Below are 20,791 nucleotides of genomic sequence, written 5' to 3'. Positions count from 1 at the left end.
ACCTGCTATTAGCCTATGGTTTTTTTATTCAGAATCTAGAGTCGTACAATTTTCGTCGTAATTGTAGTTTTGGTCACAATTAAATTGAACTGTAATCGTATCATGTGTAGATTTTAGCGTAATTGTATCATGAATTGCTTGTGCGTTGCAAAATGTATCGTATTTACATTGTACGGTAAATAATATGCATATATTATCGTACTGTAGACTCCATTAAATATTATTCGAGGAGCTTTTCAAGATGGGCCGCCGGTATAACGAAATCGTGTATGTAATAGCTGAAATATTCCTGAAATCCTGCACAACTGCGCCGCTCACGTGAACCGCGTAACATGGCTCTAATAAACTATAGTAGCGAGTGAACCACATAAAATGGAACTACGCACAATGGTTCTCTTAAACAATGATAGGGATAGGTTCTTGTGAGAACCACGCACAATGGTTCTCTTAAACAATGATAGGGATAGGTTCTTGTGAGAACCACGCACAATGGTTCTCTTAAACAATGGTAGCAATAGGTTCTTGTGAGATTCACGCACAATGGTTCTCTTAAATAGTGGTAGCGATAGGTTCATGTACTGCATATGACAACGATCAGGATTTTCCAAAAATTTTGAACTGTTCTGTAATTAATTTTGTATCACGGGAGATACGTCAGCTAAAAATTATCATTGAAAGGTGGTTAAATATGCATTAAATGCCTTTAATGTCGACAGCACGGCACAGTTCGCGGTTTTAAAACACCCCAAAGAATAATTGATAAGACAGACAAGCACACACCCTCGCTTCACGGCAGCCACGCGGGCACTGAGGGAAGCCAGCGAGGGAAAGGCGTTTACACCGGAGTACTCAGGCCGGATTTCTGACAAAGAGGAAAACATTATTCGCCTTAATGAAATATTTAATATTAATTGTTTATTATGATTTATTTTATATTAAATATTTCTCAGTGGTTTGAAATGACGAGCCAGTGGGAAAGAAATTGTTAATTCCACGGCGAGTATTCAATAGCAGAACGAGAGCATTCTAATAAAGATCGAAGTCTCTCACCACTTTTCGCTATACCAGATAAAATGAAACTATATTCTAATATGAACTTTTTCCGCAATATTTAATTTCAAATATTCTATAAGATAAAGGAAATAATATAAATCTTAATTTCTTATCTGCATTTCAATCAACATCGTACAAATGAATCATTGCAACGTCGATTGTGCACTTCGTATCATCGATATTATCATTTCCCTATCATATAATGCTGTAACTAACATTATTTATTCATATAATTAATTGATATCTGTAAGGTGAACCATACAGAGGCACTCCGTATCATAGCTACGGTAATGATTAATTGGTCCCGACGCTACCGAATGTCCCGATGATGACGAAGAGCATCGTCATCATCGTCATCATCGATGACGTTGAAGAGCATCGATGATGACGAAGAGAATGTCCCGATGATGACGAAGAGCATCGCCATCATCGTCATCATCGATGATGTTGAAGAGCATCGATGATGACGAAGAGAATGTCCCGATGATGACGAAGAGTGTGGATGAGGGGAGTGAGGCGTGGATGAGGGGAGTGAGGCGTGGATGAGGGGAGTGAGGCGTGGATGAGGGGAGTGAGGCGTGGATGGCGTGGATGCTTAAGGCAATTAAGGCACCGCGCGAGGGATGATGACTTATTAACATAATATCACTATAAGAAAACTTTAGTTTTTAAAAGTACCTAAACTTTGGAATCTTTTATACAAGAGTTTATTTCAAATTTCAAGTGTTATTCCGTGTCGCTATAATTTCTCTTCAATTAAAATTACATTAAATTGTCTTCATGGGCCCAAGACATTTTCCATCTTTTCATATTTACTGCATTTGAAAGTCAAATTTCGACCGAAATATTCAGGCATTTCAAGAAAGTCTGAAAGAAAATCTTGTTGTCTAATGTTAATCATTATTATTTTCTAAATATTGTTGGATATTAAGTAATTATTTCATAATCTTTCCCCTTCAAAATAAATGCAATGTAACATAATACCATCCATAATAATTTTGAAATAATATCTGACGAATGGGCCATCGTAATTTATTATTATTCGCCATTAATAATTGGAAGGTTAATCATTAATTTCTGGACTCCTCAAATATCTTATAATATACTGAATGATATCAAATAATGATGATTCAATTGATATTCCCTTATTAAACCTTGAATGTTATGCTCGAATGATATTCGAATGTTGCCCACGAATTTGTGATGATCAACAACATTCATTTGTGATCATCACACACATGAAATGAATCACACACATCACACATTTTATCATTTGTGATGAAACGTTCACGTTCATAATCATTCTTCGGGACTCATCAGTTCAATTTTGCTCGTTGTTTGGCTTTTTTTTAATGGTCATTAATTAACTATTTATATTAAATGAAATCAGTAATTAAATTGATAACGGTCATTGCTTTTCAAGCTCATTTACTCTATTTCGTGATATATGCGAAATAAAATATATTTATATGTGTGATATATGAATAAATTATACAAATATATATAAATATAAGCGTAATTCCCACACAAATGTTATGTCACTTGAAAAATAGAAGAAAATTATGGCATTTAACATGCGCAAAACATTTATAACGAGAGTAATTTTACGTATTTTATACAATGATGTTCAAGTTTTAATTTCTCATTATCTCATTTTTTTAATTCTATTTCATTTTTTATTAATTAATGTATTTTTCGTAATTTATTTTTATTTAAATCATTTGTCTTAGTAATTTTATAATATATATTTTGCTTTTTAATTCATGTTTGAAACAAATACCGCCGTAAGAAACACGCTGTGAATGAAGTGTAAAAAAATCTTCAGAGAAGTCTTAGGAAAAAGTGCAAGAGAGAAGGAAATTCTAAGCGGCTTAGAGCGGCAAGACGTGAGCACCTGGCGCTGCTTAGGATTGCTTAGCCTGAGCGTACTGTGCTAGTGTGTTAGTGCTGGTGCTGTGTTGTCTAGTGCTGGTGCTGTGCTGCTGTGGGACGGTGCTGTGCTGTCTAGTGCTGGTGCTGTGCTGTCTAGTGCTGGTGCTGTGGGACGGTGCTGTGCTGTCTAGTGCTGGTGCTGTGCTGCTGTGGGACGGTGCTGTGCTGTCTAGTGCTGGTGCTGTGGGACGGTGCTGTGCTGTCTGGTGATGTGCTATCTAGTGCTGGTGCAGTTAATTTGTACGTAAATGGTTTAACAATTAAAAAGAACACCAGATTCATTGTAGCGAGCCTACAACAGTTAATTATTAACCTTAAATGCAGTTAATCCAACTGTTAGTTGTTCCACAATCAAATTATCCACTTTATACTAGCTATGGTAAAGAAATTAAAAAATTCCAAAAAATTTAGGATATTGGAATATCAGTATCAGTTCAGTCGAACTGATGAAAATTGTATGCCGGTATCATTTCGTGTATCGGTACACCGGCTCCGGTTCACGGGCACAGCACGACGCAGTGCTGTGCTGCAGTGCGGTCGATGCTTTGCTGCGGAACCGTCCTTTTTTCACAAGCTTTACTCCGCTTCGGTCGACTGCATTCCATATCACCATTTAATTACCTGGACTTAATTTACATTATTTTATGGTACCAACATCTTGAATATAGGATATATATTGGACAAGGTTTGCATGCATGAAGTCGATATGTTGATATGTACAATATACATGTATATAGGGGCTGTTGGGGCGCGTGTTAATTTTCTTCATGTCGGGACATTACCGGGACCTGAAATTTTATTCATAGCTTGGGAATAATTAGGTACCGTTAAACCTTGAGGGAAGGATTGGATCAAAATTTGAAATTTAATTTCTAAATTGGTATTTAGTAATTTAATTTAAAAGGCGAAAAAAGTTTTTTCCGTTTGTGAAACAGAATAAGATGAGAGTCTTATCTCCCATTTGAATTGCTGGTATGAGGTGTCATTTTTTCATTGAAATACTATAATTTTATTTAGATTAAGCGGGATTAGGTTTTATGGAAATAACGTGATCGGGATTCCAAAGTTACTGCAATTCACAGCATTTCTCGTGAACGATAATCTCTGCAATTTTATAATGTTTCGTCCTCATGGTCTCCTGTCTTGCACATGGGCGCCATATAAGCACAGGCTTGATCGATTCGATGCTCCATCAGAAGTCAACGCTCCAAGTTTATTAAGTGACACAATCTCCGCTGACCTTTGTGTCTGTTTTGTCGGGTAATTAAGGCAGCTGATATCAGTTTTTTTCGGGTAACTACGTACGCTAATATTAGTTTTTTAGTAATTAGTACCGCTAATATCAGATTTGGTCGGGTAGCTATAGTGCCGCTAATATCAGGTTTGTGGGACCAGGACCTATACTTTCAAAATTTGCTAAGTTAACGTAAGCACCTACGCTCTATTTTCTTGTCTACGATTGGTAGATTTGCTTGAAAGGCCGTCAATGATTGGCTGATGAACACACGATCTCTTAACTTTTTTGAAAGTATAGGCCCACTTTTGTCGGGTAATTAAGGCCGCTAATATCAGGTTTGTGGGACCAGTTTTATCGGGTAATTAAGGCCGCTAATATCAGGTTCGTGGGGACAGTTTTGTCGGGCAATTAAGGCTGCTAATATCAGGTTTCTGGAACCAGTTTTGTCGGGCAATTAAGGCTGCTAATATCAGGTTTGTGGGACCAGTTTTGTCGGGTAATTAAGGCTGCTAATATCAGGTTCGTGGAACCAGTTTTGTCGGGCAATTAAGGCCGCTAATATCAGGTTCGTGGGACCAGTTTTGTCGGGCAATTAAGGCTGCTAATATCAGGTTTGTGGGACCAGTTTTGTCGGGAAATTAAGGCCGCTTATATCAGGTTCGTGGGGCCAGTTTTGTCTGGCATTTAAGGCCGCTAATATCAGGTTCGTTTGACCAGTTTTGTTATTTAATAAGGCCGCTAATATCAGGGTCGTGGGACCAGTTTCATCTGGGTATTGAAACAGCTAGTAAGCGGGAGTTCTGTTCTAACCGTTGAGGCAAGAGGTTCCTTGTGCTAAGCTCCCGTGACAGTAGCCGGCTTCGGCCGGCTGCTACGTCATATTCTCTAGAACTATCTAGTATCTTTTTTGAACTTTGAAAATGCCGTACTGTCCCGCTCCGAGGCGTTGAGCCGGCGGATGCCATGGTGCGACCAGCTAAAGTGAAGTTTAACTCCTGAAGTTCTGCTCCCCTGAAGTTGCCAAATTCGTTATTTTTGTGCTCCCCTGAAGTTGCCAAATTTCTGGTCTTCACTTTGGTGGCCCCGTTCTGCAACCCTTCAGCCATTGAGAAATCTTGAGTTATTTTTTCTATCAATGCACCCAATTTTGTACAAGAAAACATAATTCAGTCAAGTTCCTTCGACTGTTCTGACATGGGGCCGCATTGAACCAGTCTTCAGAGGCTCCCATAAATTCCAATTAAAGAAAGAAGAAAGCTAGTAAGCGGTGTTGTCGGATAATTAGTGCCGCTAATATCAGGCTCGTAAAGTTAGTTTTGTAGTGCAAATAGTGACACTAATTTCAGGTCCGTAGAGCCTATTTTGTCCGGTAATTAAGGTCACAGACATCAGGTCTGTTGGGTGAGTTTTTTTTCAACTCAACCTACAGTGAGGTGAGGAATTTTGGGTAGAATTGGAGGGGACAACTCCAATTAGTCTCATGCAGGGTGGAATTCTAGCTGCAATTGAAGGAAACAATTCCACTAGGTCTCAGGCAGGGTGGAATTCTAGGCAGTATTGGAGGGAACAATTCCACTTAGTCTGTAAGGTGGTATTCTAGGTGAAATTGGGAGGGGGGGGGAGGGGGGCAGTAATTTTACTAGGTCTGTAAGGTGGAATTCTGGGTGAAATTGGTGGAATTTTCCACACAGCTGCTCTGAGAGATTCAAACGGAGTATTAAAATTTGTATTATGTGAATTATGTTATCATTTAAAATATTATGTATACACTATACATATTATTATATATGTAACTCTACACTTGGTCTGTGAAAGATCACTATGGTGTGCCTGTTGCACTCAAAGAAATGAGTGCCACTTTGTCACCTATTAATTTTTTTCTTATGTCTCGGTTGTCCTGACACAATTGGATCCCAACAAAATCACGTACTAGTACTCATATTCTGTTGCTTTTGCTTTAGGTAAGAAAGTGCGTCAATATTTATAAAATATGACCCATTAATTTTCCTGCGGGAAGAGCTCAGTCGCCACATTAGACGACCAATCAGAGGCTAGCTTACATCAACCAAATTCATCTAATTTTGAAACGTGGTCCGTGATTAGCCCCGATGTCAGGTTCAAAAAATAGGTTAGCTCCGATGTTAGGTTTAAATAATGTCTTTAAAAATGACTTTTTAAAGACAACACTTCTAAAGAGGTCAGTGTCTTCAATATTACAGATGTACAATGAATTTCTAATTTTATTTTCATATATATAAAAAAATTATTTTTTCTCCAATTTTTTCTCAATAGTAAAAATAAAATAGAGAAAAAATAATTTAAATTATTTATCCTGTCAATTAGTTCAAGCATTGTCATCGACTTTACGCAAGTGTGCAAATTTCAGAGTGGTTGGATAGGTAGAAGTGTGTTAAATATAAATTGAAAGATTTGTAGGAGACCAGCAAACAAACAAACAAACAAACAAAGAAACAATATATGAAGTTAAAGAGAAGTGTTGTAATATAAATAGGTTCTAGTTTAGCTTGAATTGCAGTGCTGCAATTTTCATCTAGTGACCGTAACTCTCTCTATTTACCAGGTTTCTGCACTCAGAAAATTAATGTCGTATTGTTCAAATAGCGACCCACTTTCTTACCCTCAGCACAAGCCGAGAGAGGAAGTAGCCCTGATACATGCATAACTGGGTCAGTGTGACCCAGGGGTGTAAATGATCTTTGTTTAGACAAAGCCTTTCACATTTCTCTCGGCATAGATGGCAATAAATCCTTCCTCGTCAGGATTTTTAAGGTGGCTTATACATTAAATAAATTAATTAATCTTATAATTTCTTGAACGAACCATTTTAACCGCTCGTTAGTGCGTGTGAACCTATTATTGTTAAATTTCATTCCTCAATTGAAGCATTCAGCTCTTAAGGGCACAGTTTTATCGTTAATTTGCGCCTGTGTAACTCTTCTTGTAACATTTCATCCCATTATTCCTGTAACCTTTTATCACATTATTCTTGCAACGTTTTATCCCATTATTCTTGCAACATTTTATCTTTTTATTCTTGTAACATTTTTTTCCAATATAGGCCCATAAATCCTTGAATAATTCATCTAATTCCATAATAAGTTCCTTTGATCTTTAATTCAATTGTGCTTCGATATTTCAATTGGACCTGCTAGCTCGTAACTTCGGGACCGAAATTCATTATTTTCATCGAAATTCGATATTTTCACCCAACTCGACGAGCCATGAACGGTCAGACTGAGGTGAGTGTGGTGAATTTTTTAATATCTTTATTCCAGTATTTTAATTCCAGATGTCAAATTTTGATTGTCGCGGGTTGCACAGGCATTTAGTCTTGAATTCCGCACGGTTCACGCATTCTTCAAAATCCATAATTTCTGCAGAATCCATTAACTTTGCACAATTTTCTAATTCTGCAAAATTCTTGCATCTCCGTTCAAAATTCGCACATTTTCCCCCACAATTCATGCATTTTTTACAATTTGTGCATTTTCTACAATTCGTAAATTTTTTACAATCCGAAAATTTTCTACAATTCGTACATTTTTCCACGCAACCAGTAAATTTTCCCACATACTTCGTATGACTCCAAAATTCGTGAATTCTGCACAATTCGTAAATTCTGCACAAATTGCACATTTTTGCTCGCAGGCCGCTAACGGGCGCTCGAGCAGCCCGTGCGAGGGCAGCAGCAGCAGCGGGGGCGACGGCGACGGGCAGCTGACGTACTCGTGGCGCGACGTCAACGTCTACGTCACCAGGAAGGAGAAGACGTCCGTCAGGCTCACTAAACTCGCATGCAGGAGCAGCGAGAAACCGCAGGAGCGACGTATTCTGAATAATGGTACGTCACTGGTATGTCACTGGTAACCTACATAAGCGCCAAAAGTACATCGCTATTTGTACAAAGTCTCACGTATTTCTCTGCGTGACAGAATTCTCGAGCTTGGTGCTCTAATCTCCTTTTTTGTATAATTATTTTAATGAAACATCGTAAGCCTCAGTGACGATGAAAGTCCTCCGAAGACTTGGTCGTTGGTGCCGTTTTTTTCCAACCTGGATGGCTGAAGTCTGAAGCAAGTCAGGTTTAATGCCGGATAATTAAATGATTCTTACGTGCTGCTTAGTTCGTCGACTCAACGGGGCCGTTAGGTCGTGGTTATTAAAGTTCATTAAGGTTGAAGTTTGATTCGACATTTGCTGCCGAATTTGATATTTGCCTGATTTCTTTCAACGAAGTTTTAGGAGAGAACTATCATTATTTTCGGAATTTGAATTCTTCACAAGAACGCAATGGTATATTGTTATTCGATAACAATATTCATTCTGCACACCATGTAAAGGGCTACAAATATTCATGTCGTAATTCATTTTCACAAAGTTCGTATTTATAATGTTTATTATATACATATTTTGGCCTGAGGTTGATAGTGCTGGACTCTTAATTAATTAAGCGTATGCTCCTTTTCTATTATTGATTATTTATTGGTAAAGTTGTCCCAATATTAATGAGGACAAATTATTCAATGGGACAAGCTTGTATTGACGAGTATTGTGTGCCTGTTAATCAAAATCTAATTCAGTGCGTTTTATTATTTGATGAAGAGACATTCGAAACGTTGTTGACACATTAAAAATGTCCTTTGGAAACCAGTTTTTCGATCTACCAGCGACAAATATAACGTAACTTATTGAATAAAAACATGAATAATAATATTATTAAACGGCTCCATCTTAAAGTTTCACATCGACTTAATGCTGGAGAACAAATTCTTTTATCGGATATGTTGCATGTGTTAAAATATTAACATATTTTATTGCATTGAATCCTTGAAATTTTACACAACTAAATATCAAGCTTATACAAACTTTGCATTAAAAAGGTTTAAAGTTTTCCGATGATAATTGCTGAACTTACTTTGATCAAACCGAAAAAAATTGCTTTGTATTATTGCTTGTTAAAATTGCTTGTATTAAAAAATTGCTTGAATAAAAAATTGCTTGTATTAATTTTTTTGTATCATTGGAATAATATAATGCATATTCAACCAAATACATGAATAATGTCCAAAATTTTTTAAAAGGCAGTTGCTAAACTTAATTTTCTGTTTATCGATAAAATTAATGTTTATAATATTTTTTATTGCAGTAAACGGCGTGTGTCGCCCTGGCGAACTGCTGGCCGTGATGGGTGCGTCAGGTGCTGGAAAAACAACGTTATTGAACGTCCTAACGCACCGTAATAACGACAAGGTAATGACGTCCTAACGCACCGTAATAACGACAAGGTAATGACGTCCTAACGCACCGTAATAACGACAAGGTAATGGCGTCCTAACGCACCGTAATAACGACAGGGTAATGACGTCCTAACGCACCGTAATAACGACAAGGTAATGACGTCCTAACGCACCGTAATAACGACAAGGTAATGACGTCCTAACGCACCGTAATAACGACAAGGTAATGGCGTCCTAACGCACCGTAATAACGACAAGGTAATGGCGTCCTAACGCACCGTAATAACGACAAGGTAAAAAGCCATTTTGCTCTAATAAAGCAATAGTATTTTCGTCAATAATGCTCGCAAATATTTAAATATTACATTAGATTAGGTAATTCGTTACATTAGATTAGTTCGTTTCATTAGATTCGTTAATTTGTTACATTAGATGAGTTAATTAGTTATATTAGATTAGTTAAATAGTTACATCTGATAAGTTGATTATATATAGTTGCATTAGATTAGTTAATTATTTACATTGTATTAGGTAATTTGTTACATCAGATTAATTAGTTACATTACAATTGTTATAAATTAGACATTTGCTTCGTTCAGCTTGCATAATAATGGTGAGTATGTTGAAATATCTTATTGCTGTGTATGTATGCTCTTAATACTTTATAGTGTACTGCTACTACATTAATACGCATAAATAAACTCTATGCCCAATATTTTATTTATACTAATATATTAATACTCTATTGATATGCATCAAAACCTATTAATAAAATTTATGCCTTTTTCGCATTTAGGTGCGCGCGACCAGCATGTCAATGGTGTATGGTGAGCATCAATAGTGTATATTGATGCCCAATAAAAAAGATTATTAATGTTAGGTTAATATTCTATTAATACTCTTTAAAATGAATTAATACATTGATGCGTATTGCCCCTTTAGGTGCGCGTGACAGGCGACCTGCACGTCAACGGTCGCCCTGTACACCCCGACAGCCTGACGAGCCTATCGGCCTACGTGCAACAAGACGACCTCTTCATAGGCCTACTAACTGTACGAGAACAGCTTATATTCCAAGCCATGTTGCGCATGGACCGCGACATTACCCTCGAACAGAGGGTAATGAGGGTAGAAGAGGTTATCATGGAGCTCGGACTCACAAAATGTGCCTTCACAAAAATAGGAGTTCCTGGCAGGATTAAAGGAATCTCAGGAGGGGAAATGAAGAGGTTAGCATTCGCTTGTGAGGTACTCACGAACCCACCATTGATGTTTTGTGATGAACCCACCAGTGGGTTGGACTCATTCATGGCCCAGGCTGTGGTGGGTGTGATGAAGATGATGGCAGAGCGTGGCAAGACCATCATTGCTACCATTCATCAGCCCAGCTCTGAGGTGTACGCCATGTTTGACCGCGTCCTGCTCATGGCTGAAGGACGCGTCGCGTTCCTGGGGGATGCTGATGCTGCTTATCTCTTCTTCAGCCGGTGAGTGGCCATCAGATGAGTGACCATCAGTGGTGGAATGAGTGGCCATCATGAGTGGTGTGAGTGGCCATCATGAGTGGTGTGAGTAGCCATCAGATGAGTGGCCATCAGATGTGAGTGGCCGTCAGATGTGAGTGGCCATCAGATGAGTGGCCATCAGATGAGTGGCCATCAGATGAGTGGCCATCAGATGAGTGGCCATCAGATGAGTGGCCATCAGCTTATCACTAGTGAGTGGACATCAGTTTAGCAGTTGTGAGTGGTTATCAGGTGTGAGTGACCCTCAGTGGTGTGAGTGGCCATCAGAAATGGTGTGAGTGGCCATCAGTGGTGTGAGTGGCCATCAGAAATGGTGTGAGTGGCCATCAGTGGTGTGAGTGGCCATCAGAAATGGTGTGAGTGGCCATCAGTGGTGTGAGTGGCCATCAGAAATGGTGTGAGTGGCCATCAGTGGTGTGAGTGGCCATCAGAAATGGTGTGAGTGGCCATCAGTGGTGTGAGTGGCCATCAGAAATGGTGTGAGTGNCATGAGGACAGGTGTGAGTGTGACCATCAGAAGTGGTGTGAGTGTGGCCATCAGAAGTGGTGTGAGTGTGGCCATGAGGAGTGGTGTGAGTGTGACCATCAGATGTGAGTGGCCAATCAGCTTATCATGTATTACAACTACTTCATTAGTATAATTATTTTATTATATATTACATTGTATCTGAATTTTATCATCAGTTTTAGTATAATGATGTACATAGGAATTATATCATTAGTATCAGTACAATGTGATGCATTACTACTGCATCATTATTGTTTTATCAGTATTAGTAAAATGGTATACATTGGTATAGTATCCCTTTCATCATCATCATTGCAGTAATGATGCCTTACTATCACCCCCCAGGGTGGGGTTGCCCTGTCCCCCCAACTACAACCCCGCTGACTTCTTCATCTCAACTCTGGCCATCCAACCCGGGAAGGACGAAGCCTGTCGTGCGGCCATTGCCACGCTGTGCGACGAGTTCGCTTCTTCCCATGATGGACAGATGGTGGCCCAGGCCATTGAGGACAACATGGTCGCTGACGAGGTGAGGCCATCGAGGACAACATGGCCGCTGACGAGGTGAGGGCCTGCGGTGATAAAGGCGCGACAGCGCCATTATCAGTGATGGTCAAACCCAGAGCGTCCTCCGTCTTGACGATCTTGACTTCCTTGTCAATTCCTGGGTACGTGACAAGGAGAGGATACATGTTAGAGGCCAGCATTTGCCAAAACCTTCGTTACTTTCTTATTCCTTTCCGCGCGCACACATGCTACTAGGCACACAAGCCTATGAAGTTAAGCGCTTATGACCATAGGCGCCGTATGTCCGCAGCCACTGCCTCAGCAGGAATAGTTCTCACGGAGCCTGCAGTCCAGTGTGCCAATACCTCCACACTTACCCCGACTCTCCACCCAAACAAACCTTCCCGGACCTAACCTAACCTCATTGGCTGCTGCAAGGTGGGGAGCAGGGTGCAAGAGGGGGGGGGGACTGGGGCCGATCATTGGCTGCCGCAAAGAGGAGAGGCGAGGTAAGTGCAGAGGTAAGGCAATGTTGGGATTGTAACCCATGAAGACTATATTGGCTGGTGCTGTTGCTGCGGGCTTACGCGCGGTGCCTATGGCTTTAAAGACCGGGTTCTCACCATGCAGCTGGGTACGTGTCGTGCATATGCCGGTCATGGTCCAGTCCAATATCTTTTAATGCATTTCTAAATAAGCATTCACATCAGCCCTTGCAATGTGTGATGGCATCTATAAAAATGCAATGAAGTGTATTGGACTGGACCGTGGCTGGCATAAGCCGGCCACGGTATGTGCCCGGCGGTATGGTGTGAACCCGGCCTAAGACGCGCGGAACTGGTATTGCTTGCGATTATTATTAAATAAAAAATCAAATTAAATTGAAATTATCAACTCTGAAGCCACGTTTTGCTGTGCATATGTATGCAAAGCGTTGGTTATATGACTAGTTTAATAGTTGAATTTGTGGCCAACCGCTGCTCTCTCTCACCCACCACCCAACTTGTCCTAACGCAACAAGAACCCTCCCCACCTTCATGTCCCCCAGTCTGGGTTCCCGTACTCACCCCTGGAGGAGGCGCGGGTGAGGCGCTCCCCCTACAGGGCGCGCTGGTTGACCCAGTTTAGGTGGGTCATGTGGAGGTCATGGCTTGAGGTCACCAGGGAACCCACGCTCATCAAAGTCCGCTTCTTCCAAGTCTTCGTAAGTAAATAACTAATTTTATTATATTGTGAGATATGAAAAGGGGCACCATAATAACCACTTTGACTCCGATAGCTTCATTTTGTACTATTATTTCACTTTTTTTTACTGTTTTAAACAGGGTTGCCAGACAGTCATTTTTCCTGACAAATTCCGTGATTTAGTTATTCTCAATTGCGTTGGCCGACTAAAATTTATGATAGGGGTACTTCCTAATTCAATTTTAAATACTGCAAAAAGAAAATAAATGGAATTTTTATAGCGGAACCTACAAATAAACTAGTATATATTGAGTTATCGGCCTTTTTCGGCCTTTTTAGTTCTCGGATTTGGTCGATTTTAGGCAACCTGAATTATGTAATACTACGTCCGGGAGAAATACATTTTGTGGTACGCGTATGTACCACTTCGGAGTCAACGTGTTTAGAGAGCACTGCGGGTTAAGATAAAACACATAACTAATGAAATTCTTGTGTAAATTTCTCTGGAATTAAAGGTGTGTTTTGTGGCTAAAAAAACATATATAAATATTGAAAGTTAATTATAAATTTAGCTAGCGACTCATCATAATTATAAACGTACTTTTTAAGGTAAAGAAACCTCATTGAAAAAGACATTTATCTAAATTGTGTGTCTGCTACTCTTATCATCGTGCCTAAATTTGGAGGGTATAATGTGGGTTGAGATAACTACTCAATATTGATCGTGAGTAACTAATTATATATTAAATGTATTTTTTGTTAAGATAATGATACATTATTGATTAAGGTCTTCAAATATTTAGGAGAAACTTAAACAAACTTACGTTATCGCGTGCCCGTTAAAACTGCTATTTACCTACCTATCTCATTTAATTCGTCACTTTCGCCAAAATCTCACCCGTGCTGTGACTGTGCCACAGAAACTAGATAAAAATGTATTTGTTTAATGAAAATAAAATTTGGAACTTTTAAACATAAAATTACCATTGAAAATCATATAAAGTTTTCTGTAGTCTAAATCGAACGGACTTTGGCTGAAATGATATGTAGGAAATGATCATCGGATGATAGGCTCAGGTGGCAGACGTGGCGGACGAAAATGATGGATTTATCCGTCTCACTGGGATTGATGGTCGAGATTTGCCGGGACTAGAAAATTTCTGCTCACCGTATTTTTGTGTTCAATTTCAATACATACTGAATAGAAATTTATTGAGGGCGCTTCATTGTTGTTCTTATTGAATTATTTCGTAGCGAATATACTTTATATGTATCCTTATCGCCTGGGGCGTGCATGAAATGCACAATGCACCCATAGTCGAATTAGTTAATATCTTGAGTAAAGTGTTTTATCGTCGTGTCCTGTGTTCGCAATAAATTATGTTACTTAATAGGCGTAATTTAAGTGCAATATACATTTTACGATACCGTTTATATCATTCCATATTGTTTGCTTTACATAAAACGATTTTAATAAGAGTGAACGACGAAAAATCGTGTATTCAAAGTCCACGAATATCAGCGACAGTCTTCAGTAACAGTTAATATTGGTTGATATTTTATAATTGGAGACACGAATATCATCGTCATCATTGGTATATCATCGTCATTAAGGCCACTGATTTTATCGTAATTATGGCACTGATATCTTCATTAATTACACTGATATGACTATAGTTGTACAGCAGCCGTGCTGCTGGGTATCATCTACCCTGATATCACTATCATTGCGTAGCTGATAGCCGTGCTGCTGGTATCATCTACCCTGATATCACTATCATTGTACAGCTGATAGCCGTGCTGCTGGGTATCATCTACCCTGATATCACTATCATTGCGTAGCTGATAGCCGTGCTGCTGGGTATCATCTACTTCCAACAAACACCATCACAGGACAGCGTCACTAACATCAACGGCGCCATCTTTCTGCTCCTCACCAACATGACCTTCCAGAACGTCTTCGGCGTCATCAACGTAAGATGATATTTATTAATGATACATATTAATGATGTATGCCATGATATTTTATAATGATACATGTAATGTTATATATTAATGACATATATTGATTGAATATGTAATATGTTATGATATATAATGATTGATGTTCATTAATGCAGATTTATTAATGGAAGCTGACAGACTTTCTGCGTGCTGACAGACTTTCTGCGTGCTGACAGACTTTCTGCGTGCTGACAGACTTTCTGCGTGCTGACGGACTTTCTGCGTGCTGACAGACTTTCTGCGTGCTGACAGACTTTCTGCGTGCAAGTACCGGTGTTCCTGCGTGAACATCTCAACGGAATGTATCGCACGGATGTTTATTTCCTGGCCAAGACTCTGGCCGAACTTCCCTTCTACATCGCCTTGCCCTTCATGTTCTCCATCATCGCCTACTACATGGTCGGCTTCGGGGGCAACATCGTCAACTTCTTCACATGTGCCGCCATCGTCGTGCTGGTTGCCAACATCTCAACATCGTTCGGTAAGCGATAATACGTGTTGACAACATTAATACATCATACCGCAAGGAGTCAGTTCGTCAGAACTGTCGCCGATTCTGATAATTGCAGAATTTTCACAGTTTGCTGCAGGTCTTGAAAACTCAACTCACTGCTCCAATATCCACTACCGCCCGGCCACCTTCGCGATTTAAACCAAAACTTTCCACAGTTAGCTGCTGGTGTCGAACTCACAACTCACTGCACTGGTCCAATTTTGGTTCTCTAAACTTAACCAGTATATTATCTGGCTGGCATGGGCTGTTTCTTTCCGGGTTTCGAGATATAGGTGGTTTATTGGAGGTTCATTGGTGGCCGATGGGTGGCCAGCGGTGACAGTACGACTATAATTTTAATGTATTATTCGCCATTCCAAAGCTCTGCGCTCTCAAAGCCTACACTCAGGAAACTTAATGAGCTATATCCTTCAAATAATGACACGTTGTCTTACCCACAGTGCGAGCAAGAAAGCAGACGTAGCAATTGAGCCCTTTTGCTGGGCTAAACTGGGTCAGGATGACCCACACTAGGGCTAATAGTAAATCGCTATTTGAACAAAGCCTCACATTTCTTTCAGTGTTTATTAAATATTATTGATGACAATACTGTTCATTGTGGTGAGAAATGCGCCTGTCACGCAGGTTACATGATCTCGTGCGTGTCACGCAACCTCAACATGGCGCTGGCCCTGGCGGTTCCCCTCGTCATTCCCCTCATGCTTTTCGGTGGCTTCTTCCTCAACAACGGGTGAGTGCTGAAGCAATTAAAGTATATAATATACAAGGCTATTCTACATGATGGACCCAATTTAATAAATTTATATTTATTTAAGTATTAATTCAAAATGAATAATTTATACACCAATAAAAAGAGAAATTTTCCATTTTTTTTAAACTATGAAAACGCGGAATCGGGCGGCGGCGGCGGCGGCGGTAGTCGCAGAAACGGCCGCTAGAGTTTTGCACCAACCAGCCTCTACACTTCTTGCCATCGAGATCACCTGATCTCACGTGACTTTTTCTTATGGGGTTACGTTAAGGAAGCTGTTTATGTCCCGCCTCTACCAGCAACTCTGTTTACGTCCCGCCTCTACCAGCAACTCTGTTTACGTCCCGCCTCTACCAGCAACTCTGTTTACGTCCCGCCTCTACCAGCGACTCTGTTTACGTCCCGCCTCTACCAGCAACTCTGTTTACGTCCCGCCTCTACCAGCAACTCTGTTTACGTCCCGCCTCTACCAGCAATTCATTGTACAGCTGATAGCCGTGCTGCTGGGTATCATCTACCCTGATATCACTATCATTGTGCAGCTGATAGCCGTGCTGCTGGGTATCATCTACTTCCAACAAACACCATCACAGGACAGCGTCACTAACATCAACGGCGCCATCTTTCTGCTCCTCACCAACATGACCTTCCAGAACGTCTTCGGCGTCATCAACGTAAGATGATATTTATTAATGATACATATTAATGATGTATGCCATGATATTTTATAATGATACATGTAATGTTATATATTAATGACATATATTGATTGAATATGTAATATGTTATGATATATAATGATTGATGTTCATTAATGCAGATTTATTAATGGAAGATGACAGACTTTCTGCGTGCTGACAGACTTTCTGCGTGCTGACAGACTTTCTGTTTACCTGTCTCTTATACACATCTAGATGTGTATAAGAGACAGACCAGCAACTCTGTTTACGTCCCGTCTCTACCAGCAACTCTGTTTACGTCCCGTCTCTACCAGCAACTCTGGTTGATCTGAAGAACTCTATCACTGCTACGGTGCACTCAGTAACAGAAGATATGCTTTCTCGTGTGCGACGAGAGTGGCTACCGTTTAGATGTTCGCCGTGCAGCATCAGGAGGATATATTGAATATTTATAAATATGTAAAAAATCTTCAAATATTCCTATTTCCATTAATACATACATGATTCATTTTGAAATTACATTTAAATATATACAAAATTATTAGATTGGGTCCATAATTTGAATAATCCTCTATATTATATATTAGTTGATGCCGATTTATATAATAATTTATTATAATATAATATTTCTATATTCGAATTATATGTATATAATTCTAATAAAAATAAAATACAAAACGTAATGATAAGTGTCGGGGTATGGATGCTGTGTAATCTATTACATTATTAATTGTTGTGTTTATTGTATTTCATTACACCGGCAGCTCGACGCCTGATTGGCAGGCGTGGGTGAGATGCGCTCTTTTATCTTTTGTTCCCTTGGCAGCTCGACGCCTGATTGGCAGGCGTGGGTGAGGTGCGCTCTTTTATCTTTTGTTTCCTTGACAGCTCGACGCCTGATTGGCTGGCGTGGGTGCGGTGCGCTCTTTTATCTTTTGTTCCCTTGACAGCTCGACGCCTGATTGGCTGGCGCGGGTGCGGTGCGCTCTTTTATCTTTTGTTCCCTCGGCAGCTCGACGCCTGATTGGCTGGCGTGGGTGCGGTACGCCTCTTGGTTCAGCTACGGGAATGAAGCGCTCTTAATCAATCAGTGGCGGTCGGTGGAATCAATTCCTGCTTCTGGGAATCGTACGAGATTCCCGAACGGCGAGGCGGTGCTGCGATTCCTGAATTACCAGGATGGCAGCATCGGCGTGGACGTGTGTTGCCTTTGTCTGTTACTGATCCTATACAGGACTCTGGCCTTCCTAGGCCTCCTGTCGAAAACTTTTCGACGATAAAAGCGATAAAAATCACGGCAAAGTGCATTTACTTTCCTGCCACATGTGCTTACTTTCTGCCGATGACATGGAGCAAAATTCCTATCAAATGTTCTTACGTTAAAGCTATAGGTATACTTTCCAACCACATCTTACTGTCCAGTGCTACGTGTACTTACTTTCTCTCACATCCAAGTACTTTCCTTTGACATCTACTTACTTTCCAGCTAGATTTTCCTGCCACATGTACCTACTTTCGTGTCACAGGTTTTTCTTTCCTGTTACATGTATTTACATTCCTGCCTTGTTTTTGAAATATAGTTTTACAGCGTTTTCAATTAAAATTATTAGTTCTCCCAAACATAGAAATTAATACATTTTAAAACGACAAAAGTGTTGTTACATTTCTACGAGTGTTAGTACAGCCGATTTAGAAATATAAATATAAATATAAACAAATATATTTTTAATATATTTTAATAAAATATATTAAAAATTTAAATTTAATTTTGAAATTTCCCGAAACCCAGAAATACAATCACTTTGCAACGGCAAAAATGCTGCTAAAATTTCACGAGTGTCGGTTCAGCAGTAAGTGAAATAAAAATAGTGTTAATAACTTTTTGAATTAAAATTTGAAATTTTCCCAAACCTAAAAATCTCATTTACTTTGAAACGGCCAAAATAATGTTAAAATTGCACGATTGTCAGTTAAGCCGTCTCTGAAATAGAAATAGTAGGGTAACATGGGGCAGCGCCCCCCCCATTTTTTTTAACTAAATTTTTGACGAAGTTTTAATTGATACTAGGTGGTTCTTTGTATTGTTTAAAGGTACAACTAATGAGGAATGTATGATGTTAATTAGACGCCTATAGAGTTATTCAATTTTTATGAAACGCTATTTTGTAAAAAGTGTCAAAATGGGCCCATTGCCCCACCCTTGGGGCAATAGGCTCACGCGCGGGCTTGGGGCAAGGCGCCCACCCTTGGTCCCTTTACCACAATTGCATATTTTTCGTTTAAAAATGATAAAACAACACTTTACAGTTAAAAATAAGAAAAATGCAATATAAAATATGGCGTTCATTCATTTATTAACAACTCAAAAAATCATATCCTTAACTTGAAAAAATATATTCTTGGCTTGAAAAATCTATCACTGACGTGAAGAAAAATATTTCATCGACATAAAAATATATATCCTTGACTTGAAAAATATATCTTTTCGATAAAAAATTCGTCCTTGACATGAAAAAATGTATCCATAACCAGAAAAAATATATTTAGTTGATCAGAAAAAAACTTTGTTCGAGTTTCGTCCATAATCCTGATATATATTTTTTAAAAGGCCTCCCACACTCACCATTCCAACAAAAAGGGAATTAATTTTATTAATTAAAAACTGGGAATGGTTTCATGTCAATGATCAGGGCCCCGACGTTAACGCCTCTGATGGTGGCCTACACCGACTCCGAGGGTCACTGAGCTGTGACGCGAGCGAGGAGCGTCACAGCCAACCTTTGCTCCAACCATAGAGTCTCTCTACGTTCGCCGGACAATTCCGTAATGCGAAGGCCAATCTGTGATATTAAAGGACCAGTCGTTTTCGAACCCAGCAGAAATAGCCGAATTATTGACGTGCGACTCAGCAAAAGTGTCGACGCAGGTTGCATCCCAGCACAAACACATCCCATTAGAAAATGGGAGAACCGTTAAGCCATCTGGTCTCTTACCATCCCCTCCGTCCACTCCAACGGGTTCAAGGCATGAAGGAACGCCAGCGTTCTGGAGAGCCCTCCTGATAACATCGTTCAGAGCCGAGTGTCTTGGATGTCGCGCAGCGCTGTACTTACAAGAAAGGCCATGCAGCCCTCGTGCATCCATCCGCTTTCCGCACCGACAAGTGTGGGGTTCGCATACATTTGCGCCAACTCGAAGAGCAATTGAGACGCGGAAGGAGTCGGGATCTAGAAGTGTTCCAAGAGCATCGGAAGGAATAGCGTGAAGCCACAAGCCACTCTCTCTCTTCGCCGCTGCAAGTAGACGAGCCCTGGATATTTGGTCCGCCGCTTCCAAAAGCCGCGCTGCGGAGGCCGCGGACACAGGCCCATCCCAAGTCCTCTGCCGGTTAATGAAAGTGTTGTGGGAGAGGTGCAACATACTCTGCTACCCCAACGGAATAGTAGAATTATTAACTCAATTGGGAAGAAGATCAGTGAATGTTGGTAAAGTCAGAGTTATAAGCGTTTGTTACGAAAGCTTCAAAAATGCTCTGAACTGCGAGCTTCAAAACTCTATCCAGACAGTTAAAACTACACTACTCTTGACCTCCATTCGGTAATACCTATTGCACAATATATACATTTTTACTAGTAC

General features: G+C 39.9%; 1 protein-coding gene across 1 annotated transcript; it reads left to right on the top strand.

The window, feature by feature from the left end:
- The first annotated feature begins 7,306 nt into the window (after positions 1-7,306).
- LOC108677371 (protein white) lies at positions 7,307-18,747 on the top strand. The gene is made up of 10 exons (XM_018165576.2): positions 7,307-7,482; positions 7,892-8,084; positions 9,390-9,493; positions 10,423-10,967; positions 11,860-12,043; positions 13,070-13,225; positions 15,049-15,180; positions 15,463-15,691; positions 16,349-16,454; positions 18,168-18,747. Exons 1-10 carry the CDS (start codon positions 7,465-7,467, stop codon positions 18,433-18,435), a joined length of 1,935 nt encoding a protein of 644 aa, XP_018021065.1. The 5' UTR covers positions 7,307-7,464; the 3' UTR covers positions 18,436-18,747.
- Positions 18,748-20,791: the final 2,044 nt, after the last annotated feature.

Source organism: Hyalella azteca, unplaced genomic scaffold (genome assembly GCF_000764305.2).
Source record: "Hyalella azteca isolate HAZT.00-mixed unplaced genomic scaffold, Hazt_2.0.2 contig9587, whole genome shotgun sequence".
Classification (NCBI taxonomy): domain Eukaryota; kingdom Metazoa; phylum Arthropoda; class Malacostraca; order Amphipoda; family Hyalellidae; genus Hyalella; species Hyalella azteca.
This window is presented reverse-complemented; position numbering and strand designations above follow the sequence as displayed.